General features: G+C 47.4%; 1 protein-coding gene across 2 annotated transcripts in view; it reads right to left on the bottom strand.

The window, feature by feature from the left end:
• Positions 1–18,370, bottom strand: part of smc3 (structural maintenance of chromosomes 3) — a 134,167-nt gene that overhangs the window by 90,766 nt on the left and 25,031 nt on the right. For both annotated transcript variants that reach the window (XM_070876534.1, XM_070876535.1), the window contains 4 exons: positions 13,783–13,850; positions 9,327–9,398; positions 8,402–8,481; positions 4,860–4,938 (listed from right to left, as the gene is read on the bottom strand). In XM_070876534.1, coding sequence (XP_070732635.1) covers positions 4,860–4,938; positions 8,402–8,481; positions 9,327–9,398; positions 13,783–13,850 — 299 coding nt within the window. The remainder of the gene's footprint in view (positions 1–4,859; positions 4,939–8,401; positions 8,482–9,326; positions 9,399–13,782; positions 13,851–18,370) is intronic.

The following is an 18,370-nucleotide window of genomic DNA, read 5'->3' as shown; positions in this document are numbered from 1 at the left end:
GAAGAGGAGGGGGGAAGAGGAGGGGTGAAGAGGAGGGGGGAAGAGATGGGGGGAAGAGATGGGGGGGAAGAGATGGGGGGGAAGAGGGGGGGAAGAGGGGGGGGGGAAGAGGAGGCGGGAAGAGGAGGGGGGAAGAGGAGGGGGAGGGAAAGAGGAGGGGGGGAAGAGGAGGGGGGAAGAGGAGGGGGGAAGAGGAGGGGGGAAGAGGAGGGGGGGAGATGGGGGGGAAGAGGAGGGGGAAGAGGAGGGGGAGGGAGGGGGAGGGGAAGAGGAGGGGGAGGGGAAGAGGAGGCGGGGGAAAGAGGAGGGGGGGGGAAGAGATGGGGGGGAAGAGGAGGGGGTGGGGGGGGAAGAGGAGGGGGTGGGAAGAGGGGGTGGGGAAGAGGAGGGGGAAGAGGAGGGGGGGAAGGGAGGGGGGAAGGGAGGGGGGAGGGAGGAAGAGGAGGGGGGAGGGAGGAAGAGGAGGGGGGAGGGAGGGGAAGAGAACGGCGAGGGGGGCGAAAGAGGAGGGGGAGGGGGCGAAAGAGGAGGGGGAGGGGGAAAGAGGAGGGGGAGGGGGGAAAGAGGAGGGGGAGGGGGGGAAAGAGGAGGGGGAGGGGGGAAAGAGGAGGGGGAGGGGGGAAAGAGGAGGGGGAGGGGGGAAAGAGGAGGGGGAGGGGGGAAAGAGGAGGGGGAGGGGGGAAAGAGGAGGGGGAGGGGGGAAAGAGGAGGGGGAGGGGGGAAAGAGGAGGGGGAGGGGGGAAAGAGGAGGGGGAGGGGGGATAGAGGAGGGGGAGGGGGAAAGAGGAGGGGGAGGGGGGAAAGAGGAGGGGGAGGGGGGAAAGAGGAGGGGGAGGGGGGAAGAGGAGGGGGAGGGGGGAAAGAGGAGGGGGAGGGGGGAAAGAGGAGGGGGAGGGGGGAAAGAGGAGGGGGAGGGGGGAAAGGGAGGGGGAGGGGGGGAAAGAGGAGGGGGAGGGGGAAAGAGGAGGGGGAGGGGGGAAAGAGGAGGGGGAGGGGGGGAAAGAGGAGGGGGAGGGGGAAAGAGGAGGGGGAGGGGGGAAAGAGGAGGGGGAGGGGGGAAGAGGAGGGGGAGGGGGGGAAGAGGAGGGGGAGGGGGGAAAGAGGAGGGGGAGGGGAAGAGGAGGGGGAGGGGGGAAAGAGGAGGGGGAGGGGGGAAGAGGAGGAGGGGGTGGGAAGAGGAGGGGGAGGGGGGAAAGAGGGGGAGGGGGGAAAGAGGAGGAGGGGGGGGAAGAGGCGGGGGGGGGGGAAGAGGAGGGGGGGGAAGAGGAGGGGGGGGAAGAGGAGGGGGGGAAGAGATGGGGGGGAAGAGGGGGGGGGAAGAGGAGGGGGAAGAGGAGGGGGGGGAAGAGGGGTAAAAGGAGGGGGAGGGGGGGAAGAGGAAGGGGAGGTGGGAAGAGGAGGGGGAGGGGGGAAGAGCAGGGGGCGAAGAGGAGGGGGGAAGAGATGGGGGGGAAGAGGTGGGGGGGAAGAGATGGGGGGGAAGAGATGGCGGGAAGAGATGGGGGGAAGAGATGGGGGGAAGAGATGGGGGGGAAGAGATGGGGGGGAAGAGATGGGGGGGAAGAGGAGGGGGGGAAGAGGAGGGGGGGGAAGAGGAGGGGGGGGGAAGAGGAGGGGGGGGGGAAGAGGAGGGGGGGGAAGAGGAGGGGGGGGGGAAGAGGAGGGGGGGGGGAAGAGGAGGGGGGGGGGAAGAGGAGGGGGGGGGGAAGAGGAGGGGGGGGGGAAGAGAAGGGGGGGGGAAGAGAAGGGGGGGGAAGAGAAGGGCGAGGGGGGGAAAGAGGAGATGGGGGGGGAAGAGGAGGGGGAGGGGGGGAAGAGGAGGGGGAGGGGGGGAAGAGGAGGGGGAGGGGGGGGAAGAGGAGGGGGAGGGGGGGGAAGAGGAGGGGGAGGGGGGGGAAGAGGAGGGGGAGGGGGGGGGGGGAAGAGGAGGGGGAGGGGGGGGGGGGGGGAAGAGGGAGGGGGAGGGGGGGAAGAGGAGGGGGAGGGGGGGAAGAGGAAGGGGGGGGTGCTTAACGGGCCCAGATGCCTGGCCGCGCCGAAAACTTAGGGCAGGGCCCACCCCCAGCAAGATGACGGGCGTGCGGGCCTGCCGAGGATGTGGAGGGAGCGGGGGAATGGCTGAACGGGGGGGAGGGAGGGCGCGAGTGCTGAACGGGAGGGAGCGGGTGCTGAACGGATGGCCAGCGTCCGATCTTTGCCTGGTGAGCCCATTCGGCCAGGGCTAGGGGCGGTGTACTTCGGGCCCCTCCCACACAGCCTCGTGGGCGAGGAGCTAATGCACATGTGCGCACACTCTAGCGTGCAAGTGCAGAGGTCCCAGCACTGTTTCAGCGCCAGGACCTGGCTCCGCGCCCGACCCCTTGTGCTGCGCCACGCCGAGCACGAAGACACCCTGAGGAGCTCGCAGAGTCACAAGGTAAGTTTTCGACACCCTTTTTATTCCAGAAAATCGGCGCACCTTATGGAGGTGCGTCATTCTTAGAGGGCGGAAACTTGGACCCTAAGTATTAAACCATGCATCTCAAGTCCTCTCATCCCCTTTTACAATTTTTTTTTTTACATCCACCACTGCATACCTGTATTCTCAGTATAACTACTTGTTTTCACGTCATAGGAAAGGCTGTCGGTTTCATTCATTACAAACAGAATCCCAATTGTGAAATGCGATCCTCAAAACACTGGTGAAAATCCCACGCAATAAAACAGAATTTAACTCTTATTGTCACCATGACCTAAACTCAGGCTGATCATTAACGTTTAAAGTGTTTTCTAGGTTGGCATTTATAACAAATTGATACTTGTCGCACCCCAAACATGTCTTTACAAGGAATGATGTGGAACAATCTACCAAGCAAAACGATAAAGGTAAAAGCACTGGGATTATTCAAAATACAATTAGATGGCACGATGGGCAAGTTAATTTGCTCAAGCAGTGGCTCTCAAACACTTGGGCGAGGCTCACTATGGGACGCCAAACCTGCCTCAGTGTGATGGATTGCCCAGGAATTAAAGTATTTGACCAAGGTTTGAGAGGCATAGCACTGGAAGGATGAGCTTCAATGGGTGCTTAGCCTTTTCTCGTCAATTAGCTCACCAATTTGGTCAAACAACGCTTATTTTTTTACAGCTCCGGTACATGAATTACTAGGAGTTGCCATAATCCTCTGCTACCTGAATCACAGCTGTCACATGAAACTCTCTCAATTTAGACTATTTTTGTTATCTGACTTGCGTTCATTTTCATATAGAAAAAGGATTCAGCCTGTAAAATAGTCCTGCCAGCTGCAACACTCAAAACTGCATTCACCCTCACATTAATGAGAGCAAGCTTCACACAATGCTCGCAGATGGCTCAATCCGTTCACAATGGAGTCGAGGTGTGCAAGTGGGTTGAGTCATCAAAACGAGCCAGAAAACATGTTTGTTTAGTTGCTGCTGCTCTGTAGTGACAGAACATTATAAGCACCAAGTCTATTAATGTCCCTAGATCTCTTTCAACTTCACCGTTGCTATCTGGATACCATTCATTCAGGTTGGTTTCAACTTTCAGGCGGTCAACCAGTGGCGTGCGGCACATGGCCTCCCAACCTAGAGGCAAAAAGGCCACCGCAATTTTGAAGACTGGGTTGCATTTGATCCCAATCGGCGAGCTGCGGATGCCAAACAGTCATCCCGTGGCAACTCACCAGTTTTGGGCCACAAGAATATCAGCCAACACCAGTGGCAGCTGCAGGGAGGTTCTGGGAAGGGGAGGGAGCAGCTGGTCAGGCCAAGGTCAGCAGTGGCCCACACTACTTTTGTGGGGTCCAGAGGAGCATTCCTGCTCCTGGTTGCCCCACAATGATAATATGAAACTTGCAATTCCTGGGCCTCCACTCCATTTCCGGTGAAACTGATTGGAGCGAGCATTGCGTACTTTCGATCCTAAAATAGCAGTCTGCATCCCATGTACATCACAGGACTCCCATTTGCATATTAAAAGGAGCCTGCCACATGAAACAGGTGGGTCCTTTGGCCGCCCAGTGATAGGCCCCTGCGAAAGTGCCAACGGGCCTCCCTTCGGGGGTTAATGGAACGTCAAGTCCACCAACCCCATTTTGAGACCATTATTGCCCTGTTAACATTAATTTTGGCAGGTTAAAAATCGACTGCACCAAGTCTGTATTTTTTTCTTCCAATGTGCAGTACTTCAAACTTATCCGTATTGAATTTGACCCATCTGTAAATCACCCACTTTTTGTAACCCCCGAGATACTCCTTCGGATTGGAGACAACTAAAAGGGGACCTTATTGAGGGTTATCACAAATCTACATCCTACCACTCTACAGCACAGCATGCTGCTGCAACCATACTAAATCTAAACGACTAGGCCTAATATTTGGCAACCAATTCAGCAGCCAGAGTTATTTAGAAATTAAATTCAATTCAAAACTGCAAATTTGCTGCATGGCAAGACTTGATTCCAAATATAATTGAATTTTTTTTAGTAACAAAAAAATGGTGCAAACACACATGGAGCCACAAGTTAGAGTGCCCAGGAGCCTATACCAATTGAATAAGATGGGAACCTGCAACCAAAACCATTGCAAAATTCAGAATGTTTCAACTTTCTTACAAAAGTTTAATGTTAATTTCTGCTTCACATTCTAACAAAGTTGATTCTCTGAAGTCAAATCTGGTCCACACCTGATAACTCAATTTTTGCACTTTAAAAAAAGTTCAAATTTAGCAAAGTGGGAATTTACTATTAAAAACTGAATTATCGGTTAATTTGAAAAGGATTTTTCAATGTAGTGCTGAAAATCCAGTAGAAGCCCGTTTTTAAGGAAATACCATTTGCATTTCGAGATTCAATTACCTTTCCTTGCTTGACAATGTAGTAAGGATTGCTTCTGGAAAACCCAGCACTCTCCAAAAGATTCATCACATCATTTTTCCTATTGAACACAAATATGATTGTAATAGGATACAAAATTGTTTGCGAATCCACAGAAGGCACATAAGAAATATTCCTGTGTGCCACTCAGACACTCTCAGTTGTCACTTATTATACTGAAGATACATCTTTATTTAACAAGTTAATAAATCCTCGTGCTGGATTTTAGGCTTTTCTGTTTTCGGGGCAAAAAAGGCGGCGGGGCAGGAAAGTTAACGGCTGGAAATAGGTTGCGCTTTAGTAAGGAAGTTTGGGCATCTGGGCCCTGCGTCAGGGGGCGCAACGCGAAGGGAGGTATTGTAGAAATTTCGAGGCACAAAAATAGGAAACTTGCAAACTAAAGTGCCAGGCCGTTTGTGCTCCAAGCGAGGCCTGGGGGGGGGGAAAGAGACTTTAAAAAAAAACACAAAAACATTCCCAAAACATTGCCCACGCCACAAATCCCTAATGAAATTAAAAGAACACTCGCATTTACCTTAATGGCACTTCACCGTCCTCACTGCCGCCAGCATGGCTGGACCGCTCTGGTTTCCCAGGCAGTCATTGAGAGGCGCGATTCCAGGCATGCGAGTCGGGTCCGAGTCAAAACTCGGACGGTGTCACAACGAGATGCGTTGCACACCCAGCGTAGCTCTTCCCGGCGGTGCTGCTAAGCGCCGCCACAAAGCCCAACCCGAGGATCGCGAACAGACGCAGGAGACCTCGCCTCCCCATTTCTCGCCACTCCGGGAAGGACCGGAAAATCCAGCCCCTCATGTTTACAAGGATATTTGGCTCATTTCAACTGCTTTCAATCTTTTCTTTATTGACTTTTTTAATAAGAATATAAGAACATAAGAATTAGGAACAGGAGTAGGCCATCTAGCCCCTCGAGCCTGCTCCGCCATTCAAAAAGATCATGGCTGATCTGGCTGTGGACTCAGCTCCACTTACCAGCCCGCTCCCCATACCCCTTAATTCCCTTATTGGTTAAAAATTTATCTATCTGTGATTTGAATACATTCAATGAGCTAGCCTCAACTGCTTCCCTGGGCAGAGAATTCCACAGATTCACAACCCTCTGGGAGAAGAAATTCCTTCTCAACTCGGTTTTAAATTGGCTCCCCCGTATTTTGAGGCTGTGCCCCCTAGTTCTAGTCTCCCCGACCAGTAGAAACAACCTCTCTGCCTCTATCTTGTCTATCCCTTTCATTATTTTAAATGTTTCTATAAGATCACCCCTCATCCTTCTGAACTCCAACGAGTAAAGACCCAGTCTACTCAATCTATCATCATAAGGTAACCCCCTCATCTCCGGAATCAGCCGAGTGAATCGTCTCTGTACCCCCTTCCTTAAGTAAGGTGACCAAAACTGCACGCAGTACTCCAGGTGCGGCCTCACCAATACCCTGTACAGTTGCAGCAGGACCTCCCTGCTTTTGTACTCCATCCCTCTTGCAATGAAGGCCAACATTTCATTCGCCTTCCTGATTACCTGTTGTACCTGCAAACTAACTTTTTGGGATTCATGCACAAGGACCCCCAGGTCCCTCTGCACCGCAGCATGTTGTAATTTCTCCCCATTCAAATAATATTCCCTTTTACTGTTTTTTTTTCCCCCCAAGGTGGATGACCTCACATTTTCCTACATTGTATTCCATCTGCCAAACCTTAGCCCATTCGCTTAACCTATCTAAATCTCTTTGCAGTCTCTGTGTCCTCTACACAACCCGCTTCCCCACTAATCTTTGTGTCGTCTGCAAATTTTGTTACACTACACTCGGTCCCCTCCTCCAGGTCATCTATGTATATTGTAAACAGTTGTGGTCCCAGCACTGATCCCTGTGGCACACCACTAACCACCGATTTCCAACCTGAAAAGGACCCATTTATCCCAACTCTGCTTTCTGTTAGCCAGCCAATTCTCTATCCATGCTAATACATTTCCACTGACTCCGCGTACCTTTATCTTCTGCAGTAACCTTTTGTGTGGCACCTTATCGAATGCCTTTTGGAAATCTAAATACACCACATCCATTGGTACACCTCGATCCACCATGCTCGTTATATCTTCAAAGAATTCCAGTAAATTAGTTAAACATGATTTCTCCTTCATGAATCCATGTTGCGTCTGCTTGATTGCACTATTCCTATCTAGATATCCCGCTATTTCTTCCTCAATGATAGTTTCAAGCATTTTCCCCACTACAGATGTTAAACTAACCAGCCTATAGTTACCTGCCTTTTGTCTGCCCCCTTTTTTTTTAAAAACAGAGGCGTTACATTAGCTGCTTTCCAATCCACTGGTACCTCCCCAGAGTCCAGAGAATTTTGGTAGATTATAACCAATGCATCTGCTATAACTTCTGCCATCTCTTTTAATACCCTGGGATATTTTGGGGGACATACGCACATTTCTTGGCTGAGAGAGGAAGTAGGATTCTTGCAATGAAGGGGAAGGCGGCAGGCAACAGCCAGTACTGCACAAAGCAGTCATTAGGTTCGTCTTGCCAGATCTACCGCACCAACCCAAAAATCACTCACTGGCGCAGTTTGCCCAACTACTGCCCAGCAAATACCTACAAAACCCTTACGCATGGTAAAAGTAGACGTACAGCCTGCTTTCACCAGTGTAAGAGTTAATATAAATGTTAAGTTAAAAATTCAAAAATAAAAAATCATACACAAGCATTTAAAATTCATTTATGTAAATTATGGTCCAGGTTAAAATGTTTAAAATTATTTTTCAAAAAATTATTTATTATAAATGCTTCATTAAAGGGACTTTTAATTAAATGTGAAAATGGGAACATTTATTTTTATTCCAGTTGTATAATTATTTAATTATTTGGGCAATCCTCATAAGCTTATGAGAATTCCGTTCGTAAGTGGAATCTCCATAAGCATGAGGAGGAATCCTCCTTGCTGATAGGAGGACCTGGCCCATGTGATCCCAGGGACACATCCGAACTGCCTACGTCCCTGGGATCTGCGGTCCTTTAAGCAGGCCCAGGACCCAAAGTCTCCGAAGGTTAGGAGCCAGCAGATAGGTGAGAATTTTTTCTTTTCTTTTTAAAAACCGGGTCGGAGAGGTACTCTGGAGCTACGCCTCCAACTGCAAATTTCAGCCCATTACTACATCATTAATATAAAAGAATGTTCCCCGGGTATAACTTGTTCAGGTAAAATTGATAATATAAGGAATCCACTGATAACAACTTGTACAATAATAGCAACCCCAAACATCTATAGCTGTTAAAGTTGCAAGGTTACCACCAGTCTGCCACATTGGGATTTGTACCCAATATTCCTGTTCAGGATGTGGGCGTCGCTGGCAACGCCAACATTTATTGCCTATCTCTAGCTTCCCTGAGAAAGTAGTAATGGGCTTCCTTCTTGAACCACCGAAAGCAGTTTGATGCAACCGAGTGGCACTTTAGAGAGCAGTTAAGAGTCAAAAGTAAAAAATAAATCAAGAAACCTACGTCACCATTTTCTTGTCTAAAAAATACTGGTCCTTCTTTGCTCCAATGACACGACGGAGAGAAACTTCTTCTTTGTCGATCTACAGAATGAAAGGAATCCATTATTTTAACAGCCATAAACCATGCTGCTCTAACACATTCCTGTACATCCTAAATACACAAAGTTGATAAAAATACAACTCAATTGGGCCAATGATCATAATTTTTGTTATAAGGCAAATCATAAAAACAGCATCAGTGGCTATTTAGCTTTGTTTTTCAGACTTTCTGCATTTAAGTCCAGTCAAATTCAAGTATGTATAATCTTGATAAAACACATATTGTACTCCACTCCCAATGTATTCCTTTCCAGTATCATTACATTAAGCCAGTGACATAAAAGAGCTGGTTTACCCTCTTTAGAGAAGTATTGTTCAGTCCACCTGGGCTAGGTCTATTGCATATATACATATTAAAATATTCTTACAACATGTTAGATTATAGTGTTTCATCTTAACAAAAAGTCAAATATGGTGAAATTTGTTTACTCAAGTGATGGGATTAAGCTCCCCCATCCCACTCAGAAAGCCACAAGTTTGAGTCTATTTGGACTGGGTGTCACTTCATTTCACCACTCTCCACGGGAGCACCACTGAAAGGCAAATCTTTCCATGTTGGCACTAGTGGGGGAAGGTGAAGCAAAAGGAAGAAGCAAACATTGTCCTAGCCTGGCTTACTGCATCTGAATCATGTATATATTTGTCAATACTTAATGGTGACCATAAACTAGTGAACTCTAGCTTCCAGGCCATGGGTCTCTCCTGATGGGTTTAAAAAGATGGTAATCTCGATCATCAGGGAGATATACTACACATAAATATTGCATATAATGAAAGTTAACAATATAAAATAATGCTTTGTTCAACTCAGTGAATAATATACTTACAGGTAACCTGTTGTCTGAATTGTCAAATATGATTTCAACAAATGCAGAAATAACACGGGGTCCAGTTCCTTCCTACAAATAGCAACCAAAATGTAAAGTTAAAGTTAAATGTTGTCATTTTGAAACAATTGAGCCCACAAGTTCAAACTGCAGAAATGGTTCAATGCTACAAAGAGTGAATATCTTCTACAGCTTTCAAGATGCACACATTTAGTTCAATCATCATTTGAAAAACAGGACAACAAGTAGGTTTAAGCTAAATAAATACCTGTACGCAATGAGAATTGAATAAACAACTGGAACTATATAATTCTTACTTTAGCTATAAAAAAGTTAATCAGTACAGTATTGATTCTGGTGCAGAAATGCTACACCCTTGCCATCCAACCTTCCTGGACTGCAGCAAGAGTTAAATATGTAGGTTTGTGAGAATCTGGATTTATTTCATAAACAGGTTGGGTAAGAGGTTGGGAGTCCTAGTCAGGACTATTTGTTAAAAGATACAATTATATTATACCAATCCATTTTCCTTACTTCTTTCAAAAAAAAAACAATATTTTAAAGTACACATTACATCAGGAGCTGGCTGGGAGAAATACCCACAAAATACGCCGACAGTGACCTGCAAACAACCCACCCACGCATCATCTCAGCAAGACGGACATCAAATCCAGACAGGCTAAAGATGGCAGGCATTTTAGAAAGACAAACAATTACATAATTTATATGTAAAAAAGCAACATTAATTGAATTAAAAGCATGACGTCATAGCATTTAACATTCGGACATGTATTTGTTCCAAAAGGTTTTGCGTCTTTGTTGAACAATATATAAGGGTCCCCAACTTGGTGGAAGCCCAAGTGCCGCTGGGATCGGGACGGTACTTTGGGCGGAACTTCATGAAAAAGTCCTGGAAAGACTGCCCAGCAGCAAAAAAAAAGGACTTACGGCATGAATCTGGGCGGCAGCAGGCAGGAGCTCCCAAGCTCGGCGGCAAATGCAATCCTTGGCTAAGTACCGCCGAGGATTGAGTTGGGCCCAGGGAGGGGATGAAAACAGATTAAAAAAATAAAAACGTTTCCAAAAATGTTTCTTTAAAAGCACTGGAAAACCTTCAGGGGACCCCATCCACCTGAATCGCTGGGGAAAAAAAATTAAGAAAAGAAGTCAATGTTAGACCTGCCTCCAGTCCTTCCCCCTGCTGTAGCGGACTCCCACCCGGACCAAACTGGCAGATCGGCAGGCGGGAGGACACTTATGCGCGTTGCATGCCAGCGGACAGTCCCCAGCGATTTTCCCTCCCTGCCGGCGGGAGGCTTCCACCAAACTCGCTCGGAGGGGAGACCGCCGAGAAAACGCACCAGCAAGTCCACCAAGTTCGGCCCCAAGTTATTTTTAATTAAAATAGTAATTGAAATCAGATCCCAACTTTAAAAAAAAAAGTGCCTTTTCACATACTGCATGTCTTGTGTACAGATTTTGTGGTTTTTGCTTAGATGTTGGTCAGGCACATAAAAAAATGGAGCCATTTTAAAAACAGCCGCTAGATCTGCAATCTTCAAGCTCATGTTTTCTTGCTGAAGTAGCAAATGTCACAAGATACTTTCTCTTTCCTTGTTGCAAAAGTTAAACAATATAGTTTAATACATGTTCCTCCCATAGGTTTTCCCAACTTTATTTGAAAATAGTTTTAAAAATTAGACATATCCTCAAGTTAGTATATGCACTTCCCCCTTCGTTGGCAGTAATAGGACTGGCCCAGGTGCTGTACTTTTGTGCGATTGGTGTCTTTGGCTCACTTTTTACAACAAAGCGTTCCATAACAATTCACAAGTTCTGAAAAAGGTATCAAATATATTTAAAAGAGCAATTCCCTCAAGATATAACAACTCAATTCAACTCCGAGTTGGGGAGTACAGCCAGAGCCAAGTCGGTGGCACCACGGGTGGCTCAGCTGATCAGGGTGGGGAGGAAGAGTAGAAGAGCAATAGTGGTAGGGGATACGATAGTTAGGGGAGCAGACTGGCGTTTCTGCGGTCGCAGACGTGATTCCAAGATTGTATGTTGCTTCCCTGGTGCCAGGGTCAAGGATGCCACTGAGCAGCTGCAGAACATTCTCAGGGGGGAGGGTGAACAGCCAGAGATCGTGGTCCATATTGGTACCAACGACATACTTAGAAAGAGGGATGAGATCCTGCAGGTAGCTTTTAAGGAACTAGGAAAGAGATTAAAAAGCAGGACCTTAAAAGATAGTAATCTCCAGATTACTCTCAGTGCCAAGGGCAAGTGTGTATAGAAATAGGAGGATAGAGCAGGTAAATGCGTGGCTGGAGAGATGGTGCAGGAGGGAGGGCTTCAGATTCCTGGGGTATTGTAACCGGTTCTGGGGGGGGGGGGGGGGGGAGAAACCTGTGGGTGGGGTGCTTTGGGGAGGGTTTAAACTAATCTGACAGAGGGATGAGCACCAGGATGTAACATTAGAAAGGGGAAATAAAGTTCACAAAGGATTGGGACAGGCAGAGAGCACTAACGTAAGAAATAATAAGGTATTCGGTGGGGTCCAACTAAGAGAGAATACAGGATGGTTTAAGATGGGTTTACAATGTATGAGAATGCACGAAGCATAGTAAACAAGGTAAGTGAGCTGCAGGCACAAATACCCACATGGGAATATGATGCTGTGGCATTAACTGAGACCTGGCTCAAAAAAGGGCAGGATTGGGTATTAAATATTTCTGGTTATAAGGTGTTCAGGAAATATAGGGAAGAAAAGATTGGAGGGGGTGTGGCAGTATTGGTTAAGGAGATTGTTACAGTGCTGGAGAGGGAAGAATACCTGGAGGGGTCAAGGACAGAATATATATACCTAAAGTTAAGAAATAATAGGAGGTGCCATTACACTACAAGGAGTATTCTATAGACCACCAAATAGTAGGAAAGATATGGAGGAGCAAATCTGCAGAGAAAATACAGAGGTGCAAGAACTATAGAGTAGTAATAATGGGGGACTTCAGCTATCCTAATATAGACTGGGATCGTAATAGTGTAAAGACAGAGGGGGAATAATTTCTGAAGTGTGTTCAGGAGAACTTTCTTGATCAGTATGTTTCCGGCCTGACGAGGGAGGAGGCATTGCTGGATCTGGTTCTGGAGAATGAGATGGGTCATGTGGAGAAAGTGTCAGCTGGTGAACATTTAGGAAACAGTGATCATAATATCAAAGTTTAGATTAGCTATGGAAAAGGACAGGGGGCAATCTAGAGTAAAAATGTTTAACTGGGGATGGCCAATTTCAGTGGGATTTGGCCCAGGTAAACTGGAATCAAAGATTGGCAGGCAAAACTGTAGTGGAGCAATGTGCTGCCTTTAAAGAGGAAATGTTTGGGTACAGTTAAGGCACATTCCCACGAGGGGGAAAAGTAGGGCAGCTAAAGTCAGAGCTCCCTGGATGACGAAACAAAGAGAATATGATGAAGCAGAAAAAGAGCTTGTATGACAGACATCAGGTTACAAATACATCTGAGAATCAGGCTATATATAATTTATATATAGAAATGTCAGAGGAGAAGTGAAAAAGAAAATAAGAGGGGCAAAGAGAAGGTATGAGAATAGAATGGCAGCCAACATAAAAGGTAATCCAGAAGTCTTATATAGGCAGATAAATAGTACAATCCTCAAGGGGGTGCACAAACAGAGACCTGGGGTATGTGTGCGTAAATCACTGAAGATGGCAGAGCAGTTTGAGAACGATGTTAAAAAGGCTTAAGGGATCCTGGGCTTCATAAATAAAAGCAGGTATAGAGTACAAAAGTGTGGAAATTGTGATGAACCTGTATAAAACACTGGTTCGGCCCCAAATAGAGCAGTGTGTCCAATTCTGGGCACTACACTTTAGGAAGGACATGAAGGCCTTTGAGAAGGTGCAGAAAACATTTACGAGAATGATTCCAGGAATCAGTTATGTTGATATACTGGAGAAGCTGGGGTTGTTCTCCTTGGAGCAGAGAAGATTGAGAGGAGATTTGGTAGAGGTGTTCAAAATCATGAGAGGTCTGGACAGGGTAGATAGAGAGAAACTGTTCTCATTGGCAGATTGGTCGAGAACCAGAGGTCACAGATTTAAGGTGATTGGCAAAAGAACCCCAGGCAATGCAAGAAAAATAATTTTTACACAGCAAATGGTTAAAATCTGGAATGCACTGCCTGAAAGGGTGGTTGAGGCAGACCAAATGGTATCTTTCAAAAGAGAGTTGAGTAAGTATATGAAGGATAAACATTTTCAGGGCTACGGGGAAAGAGCATATGGGACTAGCTGAGAGTTGGCACGGGCTTCATGGGCTGAATGTCCTTCTTCCGTGCAGTAACCATTCTATGATTCTAATTTGAGCAATACAAGACATTGCAATTGATTGATAAATGCTGTCCCAAGTTAACTATTTTTGGTACCAGTACTTACGTGCAGTAGAGCAAGTCTCTGCTCTGGGCGAAGGTGGCTGAACTCATCACTAAGCACAAACTGAATCGCTGAACGTATGTGGGAGCGAAAGAGAGAAAACAAAGTTACGTCAAATAAATACACTTTGATTCAAAGTGAAAGGACAACTGAGGTAGTTCAGTTACTACAGCACAATCGATCTTCAATGCGAGTTTCAGATTAGCAAAAAAACTTATGCCAGTAAACTAGAGTGCCACAACACCCTACTATATTATAAAATCTGAAAGGCTGACCAGTTCACAGTGTAATTCAAACTGACAAATTTTTAAAAAGTCCTATTCTGTAGCCACTCAATTGATTCAAGATAGATAACACCAAAGGTGAAATTATATGAAAAGTATGTGACCCCAGTGTGATTTCATCATTGTACAGTGTAAAATTAACTCTTAAATTGCTACACCTTTTACCATGAAAGCGTTACCTCAACTTTGAGGTTTGATCAGAAGATTGCAATCTGAAAAGTGGTTAATTTTCAGGAGATTTTAAGACACTAGCAAAAACTGCCAACTGTATGTTCTTGCGATCTCTCCTGCAACATTTACCACTTGAGAGACCTCAAAAGCCCCAAGACAGAAATTATCATGTTTCGATTTTATTTTTTATTATTTCCATTCACTTTTTCCCTCCCCAGGAATCTCACCAGCTGAGAAAATGGACAAGAGGAAGGAGGCATTGCTGGATCTGGTTCTGGGGAATGAGATGGGTCAAGTGGAGCAAGTGTCAGTAGGGGAACATTTAGGGAACAGTGATTATAGTATCTCAAGGTTTAGATTAGCTATGGAAAAGGACAAGGAGCAATCTAGAATAAAAACACTGAATTGGAGGTGGATGAATTTCAGTGGGTTGAGAACGGATCTGGACCGGGTAAATTGGAATCAAAAATTGGCAGGCAAAACTGTAATCGAACAATGGGCTGCCTTTAAAAGAGAACATGGTTCAGGTACAGTCAGGGTACACTCCCATGAGGGGGAAAAGTAGGGTAACCAAAGCCAGAGCTCTCTGGATGACAAAAAAGATAGAGAGCAAAATGAAGCCAAAAAGGGGGCGCATGACAGATGTCAGGTTTAGAAGCAAGAACCAAGCTGAATATAGAAAGTTCAGAGGGGAAGTGAAAAAGGAAATAAGATGGGCAAAGAGTATGAGAATAGACTGACAGCTAACATAAAAGGGCATTCAAAAGTCTTCGATAGGCATATAAATTGTAAGCAGGTAGCAAGAGGATTGGGGCTGATGAGGGACTAAAAGGAAGACCTACGAATGGAGGCAAAGGGCATGGCTGAGGTATTAAATGAGTACTTTGCATCTGTCTTTACCACAGAGAAGATGCTGCCAAAGTAATTGCGAAAGAGGAGATAGTTGAGATACTGGATGGGCTAAAAATTGATAAAGAGGATGTACTAGAAAGGCTAGCTGTACTTAAAGTAGAAAAGTCACCAGCACCAGATAGGATGAATCCTAGGATGCTGAGGAAAGTAAACGGTGGAAATTGCATAGGTACTGGCCATAATCATCAAATCTTCCTTAGATACGGGGGCTGGTGCCAGAACACTGGAGAATTGCAAATGTTACACACTTGTTCAAAACATGGTGCAAGAATAAACCCAGCAACTACAGGCCAGTCAGTTTAACTTCAGTGGTGCGAAAACTTTTAGAAACATTAGGCCCAAGTTTCCACATGATTTGCGCCCGATTTTTAGGAGCAACTGGTGGAGAACGGACTATCTTAGAAATCGCAATTCTCCACATTTTTTTTTCTGCAGTTCTAGTCAGGTAGAACAGTTCTACTTTGGAACAGAATTTTTTCTTCAAAAGGGGGCGTGTCTGGCCAATGATGCCTGATTTGAAAGTTTCCACAGTGAAAACGTACTCCAAACTAAAGTAGAATGGAGCAAGTGAAGATTTTTGTAGAACTGAAAAAACCTGTTCTACACATTAAAAAATCAGGCGCAGGTTACAAATTAGGCGTCCAGAACGAGGTGGGGGTGGGGGAAGGGAAGTCATTAAATTCTATAATAAATCCTTATTTATACTTATACAAATATTATACAAATAAATCCAACCTGAATAAACATTTATAAACAAAGAAAAGATTAAATAAACCCTACCTGTGTGAAAGTGCTTCAGGCAGGCCTTTCGGGACCGAAGGCTGAACGGGCCGGCCTGAGACTTCGGGCAGGGCCCGTCCCCAGCACCAGATTTACAGGTAGGTGGCGTTGGGTTGGGTCGGGTCGGGGAGGTTCGGGTCGGGGGGGGGGGGGGGGAAAGAGAAAGAGAGAGAGAGAGAGAGAGAGAGGGAGAGGGGGGGGGGGCGGAGGGAGAGAGAGGGAGGGGCGGAGGGAGGGGGGGGGAGAGAGAGAGAGAGAGAGAGAGAGAGAGGGGGAGAGGGGGAGGGAGGGAGAGAGAGAGAGAGAGAGGGGGGGGGAGGTCAGGTCGGATCCAGTCCGGGAGCGGGAGTCGGGTCGGGTCCAGTGGGGGGGGGGTCGGGTCGGGGGGCGGGAGCGCGGGTCGGGACCGGGAGGGGGGGGGGCGCGGGTGTCGGGTCTGGTCCGGTCCGGAGGCAGGGGGGCGGGGAGCGGGTGTCGGGTCTGGTCTGGTCCGGAGGCGGGGGGGGGGGAGCGGATGTCGGGTCTGGTCTGGTCCGGAGGCTGGGAGGGGGGGGGAGGGCGCGGGTGTCGGGTCTGGTCCGGAGGCAGGGGGGAGCGGGTGTCGGGTCTGGTCCGGAGGCGGGGGGGGGGGGGCGGGGAGCGAGTGTCGGGTCTGGTCGGGGGGGGGGGGTGGGGAGAGCAGGAGCTGGCGTGGGAGGAGCCTTATTCACGCAGCCCCAGTGAGGCCATTCAGCCAGGGCTAGGGGCTGCGTGCTTCGGGCCCCTCCCACACAGTTCGGCGCCTGGAGCTACTGCACTTGCGTGCCCACTGTAGCGCGCATGTGCAGAGGTCCCGGCACTGTTTTCAGCGCAGGGACCTGGCTCCGCCCCCCCCACAGCTCGTGCTGGCTGCGCCGAGGGCCAGAGGACCTGCAAGTAGGTGGAGAATACCGAGGATTTTTTTAGGCGCACTTTGTGGCGCGAAAAACGGGCGCCCAGGTCGGGACTGCGCCGTTCTAGGCGCGTGTGGAAACTTGGGCCCAATAAACCAAGACAAAATTAACAGTTACTTGGACAAGTGTGTATTAAGGAAAGCCAGCAAAAATTTGTTAAAGGAAAATTACGTTTAACTAACTTAATTGTGTTTTTTGATGAGGTAAGAGGGGGTTAATGAGGGCAATGAGGTTGTACAGGTACAACGTCCTGATTCCGTCAACCTCGGGACTGAGGCTGTTTTTCCGGATTCCGGAGAAGAAAATCTAACATCACGAATCTGACAAACTCGGGGTCCAATTTTCGTATTTTTCCGGATTTCGGAGAAGAAAATCCACGTCCCGAATCCGGCAACCTCGGGACGGAGGCTGTGTCGGGTTTTGTATTTTTCCAGATTTCGGGTCAGACAATAAAACAGCGCGCGAGTCAGGTCAGGTCGAGGGGAGCACGCAAGTGAGGTCGGGTCACACGTGTGTCGGGGTTGGCAAGATTCGGACCAATTGCACATCAGACGACTCCATCTGCAATGTGCTTTTCTAAAAAAGTGTCCAGTTTTCGGAATTCCGGATTCGGGTCGTTACACCTGTACATGGAGTTCCAAAAGGCGTTTGATAAAGTGCCACATAATAGGCTTGCCTGGAATAAAAGGGACAGTGGCAGAATGGATGCGAAATTGGCTAAGTGACAGGAAACAGGGTAGTAGTGAACGGTTGTTTTTCGGACTGGAGGAAGGTTTACAGTGGTGTTATATGAGGAGAGACTGGATCAACTGGGCCTTTATACCCTGGAGTTTAGAAGGATGAGAGGGGATCTCATAGAAACGTATAAGATTCTGACGGGACGGGACAGGTTAGATGCGGGTCGAATGTTCCCGATGTTGGGGGAAGTCCAGAACCAGGGGACACAGTCTTCGGATAAGGGGCAGGCCATGTAGGACAGAGATGAGGAGAAACTTCTTCACTCAGAGTTGTTAACCTGTGGAATTCCCTGCCGCAGAGAGTTGTTGATGCCAGTTCATTGGATATATTCAAGAGGGAGTTAGATATGGCCCTTATGGCTAAAGGGATCAAGGGGTATGGAGAGAATGCAGGAAAGGGGTACTGAGGTGAATGATCAGCCATGATCTTATTGAATGGTGGTGCAGGCTCGAAGGGCCGAATGGCCTACTCCTGCACCTATTTTCTATGTTTCTATGTTCCCAGGGGTCAGTACTAGGACCACTGCTTTTCTGAATATATATTAATGACTTGGACTTGGTGCACAGGACACATTTTCAAAATATGCAGATGACACAAAACTTAGAAGTATAGTGAAGTGAGGAGGAGTGTGATAAGACTTCAAGGATGACATAGACAGGCTGATGGAATGGCCGGAGACATGGCAGATAAAATTTAGCGCAGAAAAGTGCGAAGTGACACATTTTAGTAGAAAGAACTAGGAGAGGCAATATAAAACTAAATGGTACAATTTTA

The sequence above is a fragment of the Pristiophorus japonicus genome, chromosome 3 (assembly GCF_044704955.1).
Source record: "Pristiophorus japonicus isolate sPriJap1 chromosome 3, sPriJap1.hap1, whole genome shotgun sequence".
NCBI lineage: Eukaryota > Metazoa > Chordata > Chondrichthyes > Pristiophoridae > Pristiophorus > Pristiophorus japonicus.
Note: the sequence above shows the minus strand (reverse complement) of the source record. Positions and strands in the feature narration are given on the sequence as shown.